Source organism: Sorex araneus, chromosome 4 (assembly GCF_027595985.1).
Source record: "Sorex araneus isolate mSorAra2 chromosome 4, mSorAra2.pri, whole genome shotgun sequence".
In the NCBI taxonomy this organism is placed as follows: domain Eukaryota; kingdom Metazoa; phylum Chordata; class Mammalia; order Eulipotyphla; family Soricidae; genus Sorex; species Sorex araneus.
Window position 1 is genome coordinate 184839460 of NC_073305.1, and position 13571 is coordinate 184853030.

Consider the following 13571-nt stretch of genomic DNA (forward strand, 5'->3'; position numbering starts at 1 on the left):
ACCGGTCTGCTTAGAGTCTGTGCATTTATCTCTACTTCTGCCCCGAGATTCGCTTCTGTATTTCACATTCCCTGGCTCATTTTGGATAGCTGAAAGTTCCAGACTAGAAATTTCAGCTATCAGTGAACATTCTTCAGAAGTGCAGTTACTTTCCAGGGATCAATAGGTGGTTAACTAATAATTGGACCATCAAATGATGCTCCCCGAACCCCCCACTGACCCCCGCTACTTTTTGCCACGTGGGAGGCAGAGGCTTCCCGAGTGGTGCTTGGGTGCTCGGGGAGTCAGGACTAGGTAGTGGGAGTGGGGTTCCTGGCAATTGAGCCAACAGACCAGTGAGTCATTTCAAGTCCCTGAGGATGTGGTGCTGCTCGGGCCTGGTGGTTCTGGGGTCTCCAGGGAGCAAACTGGAGTCAGCCACATGCAAAGTGCCTTAACCCCTGTATTACCTCTCAATGCCCCACTGGGCCGGGACAGGAAATGACTGTTTGAATGATTAGTTGTGGCCTGTCGTTTACCTCCTGCTAAGTGGGGAATTTGGACCACATAACCCAAGGTTTACGGATCCAGTCTCTTCATCCAAAGAAGGGAGAGATTCTGACATAACAGAAGGGATTAAAGAGTGAATGAAGGCCACCCCAGGTTGGAAAAGGTGCCGTCCCCCCGCCTTTTCCCCCTGGCGGCTCGGTGGCTGCCATCTTCCAGAGGCCAATGGACAGTCAGGTATGGGCCAGCAGTGACAAGACACAGGGCCTCACAGGATGGGGTTGGAGCCAGCCCTTTCCTTCCCCGCCCCAACGAGACCCCGCATCACTGCCCACAAACGGCCCCTCTGGCACTGATCATGCTGCCTACTGGCCATGGTCCCAGAGACTCAGAAACAAGTCTCGGAACCCAGCAGCTTTTTGTAGAAATCTCTCTAGATTTAATTATTAAAATTTCAGAATTCCCAAATCGTGTGGCCACTACAGCAGCCACAATACATCATATGCTATTCATATGATGATAGAAAACAGTAGAAAACAAATTGCCTAGTGTTGCCTTTTCGGCAGATTGAGTGTTGAGGAAAAATCTTAAATAACAATGGTGGGTCCGGTGTCAAAATATTGAATGTAATCAAAGTAGAGCGAGAGTAATGTGGACATCATCTGCCACACAGGTGGGGGGAGGGTGTGAGATGGGGGGTATACTGGGGTGTTTGGTGGTGAAAAAATGTGCACTGGTGAAGGGACAGGTGTTTCATCATTGTATGACTGAGACTTAAACCCAAAAGCTTTGTAACTGCTCTCACAATGATTCAACAAATAAATTTGTTAAAAAAAAAAAAAGAGTGAAGGTGTGGCAGAAAAGTGCTTCCATAGTCTATGCCCTCAGCAAAGGTTGCTAACTTACCCTTATTGTTCCCTGGCCTTGAGAAATATGAGAGCAGCTTTATAGCACTTTATTCTCTGATTTATGGTCTTTTTTCGGGTTCGGGAGGATGGGGACTTCCAGATGCTCAGGGAGCCTGGGGCCGCTACAGCTGTTCAGGGCCAGGGCCTAAGGGTGTGGTGCTACCTGGGAACCACCTGGCTGGGCTCAGAGAGCCACAGGTGTCAGGCTCAGTCCAGGCATGCACCTTCACTGTGTACTATGGCCCTGACTGAGAATACTAACCACATAACAATTACAGTTTGGGGGTGGGGGGTGCAGGAACGACACTGGGGACTTTGGTGGTGGGAAATGTGCACTGGTGAATCAGGGACATTATTGAAATGAAACCCAGTCATGAACATCCTTGTATCTGTGTATCTCACTGTGATTCAATGTTTTAAAAAAATTTTTTTAGAAAAACAGTTTAAAAAAAATTTGTGTTTGTTGTAAAGCATGCATATTCACAGTTAGTGGTTATATTTCACTACTTCTGAATTTCAAGTTGAAGTCAAAATCTGATAAATTTGAATGGAATTTGCTTCTCAACCCTTAGTTTCTAGTTCACTTTCCATTAATGTTGGATTTTACTAGACTCTGTTCCTTCTAAAAAACTTCACCAAGTGGACCTACTTTTATTTTTATTTTATCACAGACAAGTGTATATATGGAACAGTTTGTGAGTAACAGAAGAACTCTGCAATATGTGAAGCATTACTGCATTTTTGATTTCTGTAGACCTATTTTTTTTCTAATTATTAGGGGGGAAATATATGTTTATATATATAAATCAAGCCACAGTACTCTTTATATTTAGATGGTATTAATTCTCATATCTGTACATTATTGGGTCTTTGGTGAAATTGATTTTTATTCCAATAATAATGCCTTTTATTATACAGCATTCATAAGTCACTATGTCACTATCACTGTCATCCCATCCCGTTGCTCATCAATTTGCTCGAGCGGCCACCAGTAACATCTCCATTGTGGGACTTATTGTTACTGTTTTTAACATATTGAATACACCACGGGGAGCTTGCCAGACTCTGCCATGTGGGCGGGATACTCGGTACCGAGCTTGCCGGGCTCTCTGAGAGGGACAGAGGAATTGAACCTGGATCGGCCGCGTGCAAGGCAAACGCCTTACCCGCTGTGCTATCGCTCCAGCTCAGTGAGAATCACTAATCATAAAAGCTAATTAAAACCACCATGGGAGTTTTCCAGTTTGTGGTTTTATATACTCTCTGGGGACCTTAACCTGTATTATTATCTAGTAAAATACTTAATTTCACTCGTGAATACTTTAAGGACAGAACTTGGATCTTAACCTTGAGACTGAACAGTAAGGAAGCCCCAGGACACCACTGAATCCTGCTGAGGTTGTGAAGAGGCTGTTCTAAGCCCCAGTGAACCAGGAGATGATAAACTGCAAAAAGTTAGAGATGGGCAGGCAGAGAGAGATGAGGAATCTTCGACCATGGAGAGTGGAGGTCACAAAAATTAGCACTATTGTAGGCATGGTCACCTCTTCAGCAATTCAGGCTCCCGTCAGTCTGCTGAAGAAAATTCCAGAGCCCCCCACCAAGCATGGCTGGTCTACAAAGTGGAATGGTTTGGTTCTGCAAATGAGGACAACAGCTGTCTATGAAGTAAATCGGTAGAGAGTGTAGGTCACTGGGAAGTTGCAGTGGGGCCAAAATTTTGACCTAAGGGCCACAGAATTGTTAAATACATGGATGAAACTTAGCATGAAGGTTCTAAGAGATAGAATAGTAGGTAAAACACTTGCCTTGTATGTGGCTGACCCAGTACCCACAAGGCTCCCTGAGTACCACTAGATGTGATCCCTGAGCACAGAGCCAGGAATAAGCTTTGAGCACCTCTGGATGTATCAATCTCTCTTATGTTACATTTTCTGTGTCATTTTAGCCTCACTTCTTTCTAACTTATTTTGTTAGCGTGTGTTGAAGCTTTTGTCTTATTTTTAAAGGTCTTTTATAGCAACTTGGCTATAAACTAGCAGTCACTTTATAAAAGTGTAAAGAGCTTAGAGATAATCTGGTTCTATCCTCCAGATTTTACAGGTGAGAAATCTGAGGCCTGAGGTGCAAGTGGTATCCGTTTAATGATGGGCTGGAATTTAGGGATTACGAGTGGAGTTTATTCATTCTTTCTTGCTATCCAGTTGCATCATATGATATTAGGTTCTCCTGTCTCTTTAAGATAGTGCTGCCCAAACTGGAGAGTTGGCTTACAATATTGTGCATACAGGGGGAGTGGGTGGATGTAGTTTGGGGACACAGGTGGAGGGAAGTAGATGCTCTGTCCGTGGGGATGTTGGAATGATGTATATATGGAATTATCATTAACAGTACTACAAATTATGGTGCTAAACAAAATGAAAGAACTAGCTTCAATACATGATACCATTAAAGCTGTAGTATAATGAAGCTGTTTTCTTCCTTAAAGCAGTAGTTGATGTGTTGCTTGTAGGAAAGAGAAAACAAAGTCCTGTAACATGTATCACAAATTTTCTTTTCTCTGTGAAATGCACGTATTTTTAGAAGAATACAGCTTTGCGTGAGGGACGTGATAAAGTCCATGAATTTGAATCTGTCTATTGCAAGACACTGTTGAACTTGATTTTTATACCAGGAGCCCAAGAATGACATTTTCTTTGTTTTTCTCAGAAAAGTAGAGAGCAATTAAGAAAGCATCTTTTCCCCTCCCCTTTCCTCCCTCCTTCCTACCTTCTTCCTTCTTTCTTTTTTCTTCCTTTCTTTCTTTCTTCCTTTCTTTCTTTCTTTCTTTCTTTCTTTTCTTTCTTTCCTTCTTTTTCTTTCTTTTTTCTTCCTTTCTTCTTTCTTCCTTTCTTTCCTTTTTCTTTTTTCTTTCTTTCTTTCTTTCTTTCTTTCTTTCTTTCTTTCTTTCTTTCTTTCTTTCTTTCTTTCTTCTTCCTTTCCTCTTTCTTTCTTTCTTTCTTTCTTTCTTTCTTTCTTTCTTTCTTTCTTTCTTTCTTTCCTTTTTCTCTTTCTTTCTTTCCTTCTTTCTTTTTCTTTCTTTTTTCTTCTTCCTTCCTTTCTTTCTTTTTTCTTCTTCCTTCCTTTCTTTCTCTTTCTTTCTTTCTTTCTTTCTTTCTTTCTTTCTTTCTTTCTTTCTTTCTTTCTTTCTTTCTTTCTTTCTTTCTTTCTTTCTTTCTATCACCATGAGACACAAAGTTACAAAGCTGTTCATGATTGGGTTTCAGTCATACAGTGTTCCAACACCTGTCCCTTCACCTGTGTACATTTCCCACCATCTCCACTCGCCCAGGAAAGTGTGTTAATTGCCTGATCCATGCCTGCTCCCCAAGAGGTGTAGCCGGGAAGCCCAGCATACATGGGCCTGAGTGAGCAGCGTCTGGGTCAGACTGCCCTCAGTGCTTCGGGAGGATCCACCCAAAATAAGAAAGAAAGGACCAGGGACACAGCCTAGAAGCTAGGAGCAGCCCCCAGCCCATCCCAGCTCAGCGTACTTAACCCCCCAGCACCACCACCACCAAAAAAAGAGAAGGGATAGAAGAAAGGCTGGGACTAGCTCACGCTGGGCGGAGTATTCCGAGTTAGCCTTCTGTTCGGGTCGGTGTTTGCCATGCTGAGCTGCAGTCAGCATGTCTCCCAGAGTTGAATTTCCTCGGGAGATTTCTCCACCTTAACATCTTCATTCTCAATGAAATGATAGACCATGTATGACATGGGAGGGGGTGACGGACTCGCCGTGTTCTGTTTTTCAGTGAAGTAATCAATGATTTTTATCCACACTCAGTTGTCTCTGTCCTTGTGATAGAAGAATGTGTCCTTGGCTCACCCTGGGCGCAGCCGTTAACATTATCCAGCGTGTAGGGGCCCCGTTTGCTAACGGGGAGGACAGGTTCTGCCAGTCTCGATGGGCAGAGCACAACGCCGCAGAACTGGGGTGGCCGTGGGTCCAGCTGGCCCTGGTTGGTAATTCCTCAGCGCTCTGCTATGTCCCCACCTTGCCAAATCAACTGGATAGATTGGAGAACAGGAAATAGCTGCTGGGAGATAAGGCGGGCAGCTCTGCTCTGGGGGCAAGAGGAAATGAGAATTCTAACCCAGGGGAACAGTGTTCACACACTGACTATATTTTTATACTAGAAATCATTAGGAATATCTTTTCTTGATTTTAGGGGAGTTACCCACCTATTTATTCTATTGTAGCAGTTAGAACTCTATATTTAAACTGTATACAAAGCCCACACTCACGTATTTTGGCATCTCAACTGGTGAAGAATTGTAAAGAGATGACATTGAGTCTGTGAAACTTGTTTGTCCAATAACCACTTCTGTTTTGTCATATTACTAAGAAATAGTTGTGGGGATCGGGTTTGGGCCATACCCAGTAATGCTCAGAGCTCCTCCTGGCTCTGTGCTCAGAGGTGACTCCTGGTGGTGGCTGGGGGACCGTGTGGTGCCAGGGATCCTATGGAACCGCCACAGAGCAAGTGCCGTGACTCCGAGTGACGGATGGTGGCTGGGTCTCGGGTTCCTAAGGTGCAGTGGGAGAGAGACAGCAGCCTGAGAAGGGGATCTGCTCTCTCTGCTCTGCCACCAGGGCATGACAGGGGAAATCTCGGACTAGTGAAAATCCACCCATGAGCCCGGCTCTTCGCAGGAAAGGTGTCAACCTTTAGCCAGGGCTTTGCAGTTCTTCACCTTTCTCTCAGAAAAGAAATTCAGAAGATGAGCAATGAAATAAAAAAAAAAAAAATCTTACTAGCAAGTTTTAAGGAGTGGGGCGGGGTGAGGGCTCAAGAGAGAATGGGGGCTTCTCCAGAGTGGAGAGGGGCCCATTGTACACCCAGCATTAGATATGAAAGTCCCATCTCAGGAGGGGGCATGTGCGCACGGCACATGTGCTCAGGCACCACATGGCACAGGGGGCGAATGTCCATGCCTCCCTGTCCAAGTTGGCCTTTATGGAGTTTGTCCCAGGCTGCCCTGTGGGGCTTTCTGCAGTCAGGTGAGAGTCCCTTTGCTGGAGTGGCTGCCAAGGGTGTAGAGGTGGGAGTCCTTAAAGTTCTTCCTTGATATCCCTTTCCTGGCCCTTGTTCCCGCTGGAGCTTCTCTCAGGGGGAGTCCAGTCTTCTCTGGTCTGTGCTGGAGCCAGCTAAAGGTCTTATCGGGCCTTACTTCCTGTGTCCACAGGTGGGTTTTGCAGCCTTGGGGCTTCTGGTCTTATTCCTTCCCAAGAACTCTTTGCCCTGGGGCTCTTTCCTACCTGCCTGCCTGCTGCTTCACGGCCCCTTCAACCTCCGACCAGAAAATCTTTACCATTACGAATATAAAATATTTCCTCCCACTATGTGTGTATGATGCTGATCGTAACCATGCAGGCTGTATTCTTGGAGACAGAGAATTTATCTTGGGCCCCAGATTATAGCAAGGAAAATGCGAAGATGGAGGGGAGTGGGTGAGATAGAAGGAGGAAGATGGCTCATAACAACTGGGCTTTGGTCAAGGGTCTTGAACATTTTGGTGATGTAGAGGTGACTCACTGTGTACATCAAAACCATAAGATTCAAGACTAGTATAAGCATGTGACCCACCCAGAAGTAATTTTTGTTTTGTTTTGTTTGGGGGCCAGACCCAGTGGTGCTCAGGACTTACTCCTGATTCCGCAGGGCTCCGGGGACCATGTGTGTTGCCAGGGATTAAACCGGGTTGGCCACATGTACAGCCAATGCCCTAGCCACTGTACTGTCTCTGCAGTGCCCCCCCACCCCCCCATATTTTAAAAATGTGTTTGCAGAGTAGGGAAGTTTTGGGTCATTGATGGATAGATGGATGCTGACACTTGCGGTGAGTTTGGAATTAGAACATTGAATGTCTGAAGTTTTATTATCAGCAACTTTGTAAATAAATCACAGTGCTTATAATTAATAAGTAGGTTAACGTACATATAAATATGGAGATTTTGTCACTGATGTGACCCGATTCTGCAGCCATCCATACATAACAGGGTGGGGACAGCAGATGCATCTGAGGTGGGGCTCCCTCCAGTTCTTCCCTAGTGGGAAGGGGTCCCAGGGTGTGCTCTCAAGAAAGTCATTGACAGGCTGGCTCTTGGGGATCGAAGGCCCTTGGTCATATCCTGCTCTAGGGTGCCATCCTGAAGTCTGTGAGTGATTGGGGAGTTCAGTAACATGTTCTTCAGGGACCAGATTGTAGCCACCTGCATGTCTGTGCCTGGCTGTGTGCAGGACAGTCATGAGATCTGAATGGAGTTTGGGAATTTGGCTTTTATTGACTACTTGAAAATTCTTGACTATTTAGTATTATTTAAAGACTTATGTGGGTTTACTACTTTAAAAATGAAGTCCTTAATTTGAGCAGAACCATTAAAAATTAAGATTTTCTTTTTGGGGAAGGCGTGGGGAGGGGTCACACTCTGTATGTTCAGGGGTTTCTCCTGGCTCTGCACTCAGGAATTACTCTGCTCAGGGGACCAGTTGGGATGCCGGGGATCAAATTCCAGTTGGCCACATGAGCGTGGGGGGGAGGGTATTGAAGGGAAGGAAGAGGCAGACCACAGGGACACAGGGACAGTGGGGAAGGCTCTTGGGCACACTGGCAGTAGCAAAGGTGCAGTTATTTTGTACGTCAAAACCATGAACGTTAACTCTGTTACAACCATGTTACCTTAGTTGCAGTTTTTTAATGTGCTAAGGGGAGTTGAAAATGACCCATTTGAAATAGTTTTCTGTAATGTTTATAGCTAAAAGACTGAATTGAGCAATAATCATTACGCGTCATCATGAGGAGCATTCTGTTGCAGTCTGCTCAGTAACCAGGTGCCAGTGCTCTGAATGTGTCTGTCCCTGCCCTCAGTGGTCCAGCACAGGAAGGGGCCGTGCCAGAGGGGTTAGATTTGACTAGTGGCTGCCAGTGGACAATGTTGAATGGTGGCTGTCCCTGGCCTTGGATCCCAGAGCTCAGGTTAGCAAGCAGTACCTAGTACAGGCAGGTTAAAATCAGGCAGGGGTGGCTTCACAACTCTCCGACTTTTGCAGTATTTGAAAGGAATTATAGCCATACATTTTTGCTGAATAATAATTTCTTCCTTTAAAGAAAAGAAAAATTGAGAATTTTTCTGCAAAAAGTATCTAGTGCCAGTCAGATTGGCACCTTCAACCCCTATCCAGCAAGGATCAGTTGCAGAGAATGAGACAATCACATGTTGACTGGGTCACTTTGGCCTGTAGCACTGGTCTCCCAGGCAAGCCATTTATTTAATACATATGCCCCTCCCACAAGGGACTGCTATTACAGAGATATTAAGGGCAGTTAGGAAGCACATCAATGTTACAGTGTAGAAAGAGCGGAGGCTGGGGTAGTTCACATATCAGAAGGCACCCTGAAAGGTATAGAGTCCTGACAGTTTCCTGTTGTTTTTATCCACGCTGTCCTCTCGATCTGAAAGACTCTAAATAGTCTTCTGTGCACATTTGCAGCCAGCAGATATTTTGTGTTCTATTTTATTCTTTTCTGCTATTCTGTTCTTTCCTGCTGCACATTTGCAAACCCTTTGCATTCTGCAGCCTGACCTATTTACGCAGGGGCATACCCCATACTTCGGGGTTTTTTGTTTGTTTGTTTGTTTGTTTGTTTGTTTTGTTTGTTTTATAGTGACAGGGCTTCTGTGCTGGTCTGTGACTTGGACATAGAGGGCATAGGAGGAGTGTGGGCATTGCGCAAGGCCTCAATAGTCCTCATTGCATGTATGCTTTGCCACGGATCCTACATGCCGTACCACTGAGCTCCATCCCATTGTGATTTTAGAGTACATGATGGAGGTTAGAAGCCATTCACACAGGGCCATGGTTCACGAGGTCAGTGGGATAATTGGCATAGTTCCAGGAGACCAAAGAGGAAGTCTTTCTGATGAGCAGCCAGCTGGCCCTGCTGATGAGTGCTGGGCCTCATTAGATTGACGCAGCAGTAGACAGCTGGGTGTCTGGGACATGGGGGTGGGGGGATAACTCCCCCTGTGCTTTCACTCCTGTGGGGGCCTCTCCTCCAATTTCATATTAGTCACCTGGCATCTTACTCCTGGAAGGATTCATTATGGTCACGAGGGATCATTTGCCACAGTGCACCCCAGGGACCGCTTCATAGCTCTGTGTCCTCACAGGTTACTGGGCTTTGGTTGCCCCTCAGTTTTTTTGGCATTTTCTGAATCCCATAAAGCGCTCTCAGAGGCTTCACCTTTCAGGCAAGGGAGTGATTCAGTCAGGTTAAAATTTTTCAGATTCAGAACTTGGGTTTTGAATAGTAGCACTTTGTTCTCTTTGCTCCTCCTTCCTTGTGCTGGCACAGTGGCCAGAGTCACAGAGGGGTCTGCTGTGACACAGATACGTTTCGCTGTGGTGTGGCCAGCCCCTCTTGGGCCGGGTTGCTCGCTTACGTTCCGGTGATGCTGTCTGGCCGTGAGAGGTGCTCACCGTGGGAGTCGATGCCGGTGGGGATGTGCTCACACACCCCTGCTAGTGGCGTGCAGGCTCCCAGACAGAATTTGTGACCTTGCGAGCAGTTGTTTGAGTCTTCCCGCCTAGCCACGTGCTGTTCTTCCCGGCATCCCTGTGTACTTACTTTGAAACATACAGTTTCCTCATGTTGATTCTGTGATAAATCTTTACATGTTGATGCTGGCTTCGTACCATGGGGGGCATGCAGGGGGGCAGGGGGTGCACACCTGAATGTGGTTTAATGAGCTTAGGTCGAAGTTCTGTTATCACTATGTTAAGTTTAGATGTTTCAACTCTGTGTATTTTGGTTTTTTGGTGGTTTTTGTTTTGTTTTGTTGTTCAGAATTGGTCAGGTATGGATCCTGAATTATTTGGAAATAAAGTTTAAAAAAAATAAACTTGACTTTTTGTTTCCAATTTTTATGAAAAATATTAAATAGACTCCATTCTGCTTTTGGCACTAAATGAATTCCCTGATTCCAGTCATGACAGACTCTGCAAATGGTTGTCGCAGCACACGGGACTGGCAGATGGCGGAGCCTCTCACTTGTGCTAGGCAGGCCTGGAACCCAGGGCTCTGGCCCTTTCTCCCTTGCGGCAGGTCAAGGGTCTCTTTGGAAGCTGGGGGTGTTCCCTCTGTGAGTCATCCCCCCTCTCGCCCAGTCTTCTTCCTTGGCCATGAATGGTAGTAGTTTGGGGGCCTGATCACATTGGAGAAGTAATCCTGGCCGCCCACGGGGCCCGTTCTCAGTGGTGAGTTTCTTCTCGCTTGTTTTCTAGGTAGTGCTGGTGAGGTGGAACGAGCCGTACCAGAAGCTGGCCACGTGCGATGCAGACGGAGGCATATTTGTGTGGATTCAGTACGAAGGAAGGTGGTCTGTAGAGCTGGTCAACGATCGAGGGGCCCAGGTAAGAGGAGAGCGACCTTCTGCATTCTGGTGCTGGGTGACACACACAGACAGAGGGAGGCCCCGGCCCGACTGTCTCCCACACTCCTTCTCTCACACACAACCAGGTAGACAGCAGGACCTGGTAGGGCTGCGCGCCTGGACAGATTGCTGTGTCCAGGCAGGCTCAGATGCCCAGATTGGGACAGAATACAGGCAGGGCTCAGACACGTGCACTGAGGCCGAAGGAAACGTTCCAGAAAGAGGTGATATGGAAATGAACAACACTAGAGTCCTTTTTTTGATTTGTTTGTGTCTTCCCTGGCCACACCTGGCAATGCTCAGGGGTTACTCCTGGCTCTGCACTCAGGAATCACTGCTGATGGCACTTGGGGCATCATCTGGGCTGCTGTGGACCAAAGCAAGCTCCCTTCCCACAGTGCTCTCTCTCCAGCCCTCTGTTGTTGGGTTTTTTTTTCTCCTAAATATATCAGTCGGTAAGAAAAAATCAGATTGTACTTCTCCTCAACTGTTCATTTTGGCAAGCCCTCTCCAAATTTTAAGCCTTAATTAAATCTGTGAAGTTGTTTTCATTATTGTGATTACATGTTAAATTTGGATCCTCTCAAATGCTCTTGCATATCACTCTTGTGCTCCCCATCAAAGGTATTTTCCCTGTATTGTCGTCTTCAGAGTTCTCCCCCAGGGAGCTCTGCAGGACTGTTTCTCACCACACTCGGCTTCTAACACTCTCTCCTGGCAGGCCTCAATTAGCGCGGACACCTGTTGTCATCCCGAAGCACTTCGGTCCTGGGACAGATGGGTCCTTCCTGGGAGGAAAATAGTCCTGCCTGGGGCACCCTGCCAGCTGAGCTATTTTTAACATTGCCCCGTCGATCCCTTGGACTTGGGCCAGATCAAGCTCTTCCTCCCACTTGGGGGGCCCCGTGGGGTCCTCTGCACTCTGACGAGGACCCTGCCCGGGAGAGCGCAGGCCCACAGGAGGCCTCGCGGAGGCGGCCTTTTCTGACCTTCTCAGCCCTGCAGGAATGAATTCCAGCTGATGATAAGTTTCGGAGGGACCAGATTCTCTCCTCCCGCTTCTGTTGCTGAAATGATCTCTGAATTTCCCAAATTTGGAAGATACGAACCAGTGAGGTGACAGAAAATTACAGGGTGTGATCCTCAGCAATTATTATGAAAAGGTTAAGGATTTTGTGAGTGAGCCGCCTGTTACCTGGAGAGTAAATGTGACATTTGGACTGACTCCGACAAGGCCCCATGAGTTTCCTTTATGCAGAGGTGATGACACAGTGCCAGGTGAATTCAGTACATCACTTTAAATCTCTCCCATGGAGCAGGCCGCCCCTTGGACAGGTAGCCAGTCAGAGTAGGTAATGGGATGGCTGGGGGTGGGAGATGGCCGCAGATCAAAGGAGACCCCTGACCCTCCCCTCTCCTCTCCCACACTCCTCTCTCTCGCATATACCCAGGCAGACCGCAGGACCCAGTAGGACTATGTACAGGCAGGCCCAGAGAGGCAGAATATAAGAGGGGCCCAGAGGCCCAGGAGAGCTCAGATTCAGGCAGGGGCAGATCCTGAGCACAGTAGTCTCACCCACGCACACGCGGCTGTGACCAGAGACTAGGAAAGGTGGGACAGTACCGTAGGAACTGCTGGGGTACAACTGGGAGTCCCAGTGACAAGTTCTGAGCACAGGGATCTACCCCCCCTCCCCACCCCCGTGCCTGGGGCGACAGACTGGACAAGATGTCCGGGAACTGTGTGGTACCTCGGGATGGCCTAGGAGCGTCATTCCAGACCAGAAAGAGCACACGAGAGGGAAAGCAGACGGGGCCAGGCCATCGGACACTGGAGGGGAGCGCAACATGTGGGACAGGACCAGGAATCGTGCATGGGACGAGGCAGCGCCAGGGATGGGATGAATGACATCCGACACGGTAAAGGAGAGGCCTGGACATTTGGACAGGGACTCTGACCCATTTGCTTAAACTGCATAGTAAACTATAACTTTTAGTCTTTGAGTTTTGTTTGCAACTCATTCATACAGTTCTCAAGAACCCCCCAGTGCAGGCGACGCCTCCTGTCCCCAGGCACTAATTCTCTGAAATGGAGCTGCCAGTGTGTAGACGTCTGCCCTCTGTGCCACAGGTGGGAATGTGGTGATCAAGAGCAGGAACTCTGGGCCAAGCAGGGGACTCTGCATGTGGGAGCCCCGGCTTTGGTCCCCAGCCCGGCGATGAGCCCTGAATACCACTACGCTGGCTCAGAAGAAAAAAGAGGAAAGAGCCTGAACTCTGGACAACGGTCTGAGACTCCCTCTGTGACTTCTTAAAGGGAAAGACTTGACCTTTTTGTGCCCCACTTACCTCTGCTGTAATCTTGGGTGCTGAGCTGTACCTGCCTCTGAGGGCCGGCGAGAGGATGGAGTGGATGAAATATGAGTGCTTCTAGCTCCGCCTGCACAGTGGGGGTTTACAGCTCCTGGCTGTGGTGCTGGGACGGGCCTGCCCTTGAGGGTGCTCCTGCGCGTCACCCAGCAGCCCTATGGGGCTTTCTGTAAAGTGGATACTTCTGAATTGGCCCAGAGAGTCTTTAAAGGAGGTGAATCTCCCATCTCCTAGCGTGTAGAGCCTCTTTCCCCTCCTGAGACCCGGTGAGGGGTGGGATAAAGAGTGATCTTTCAAGCTTCCCTTGGAGAAAGAAAGGGAAAGGGAACAAG

General features: G+C 47.5%; 1 protein-coding gene across 2 annotated transcripts in view; it reads left to right on the forward strand.

The window, feature by feature from the left end:
* Positions 1 to 13571, forward strand: part of TULP4 (TUB like protein 4) — a 232186-nt gene that overhangs the window by 137699 nt on the left and 80916 nt on the right. For both annotated transcript variants that reach the window (XM_055135765.1, XM_055135766.1), the window contains exon 3: positions 10721 to 10849. In XM_055135765.1, the coding sequence (XP_054991740.1) occupies positions 10721 to 10849 (129 nt within the window). The remainder of the gene's footprint in view (positions 1 to 10720; positions 10850 to 13571) is intronic.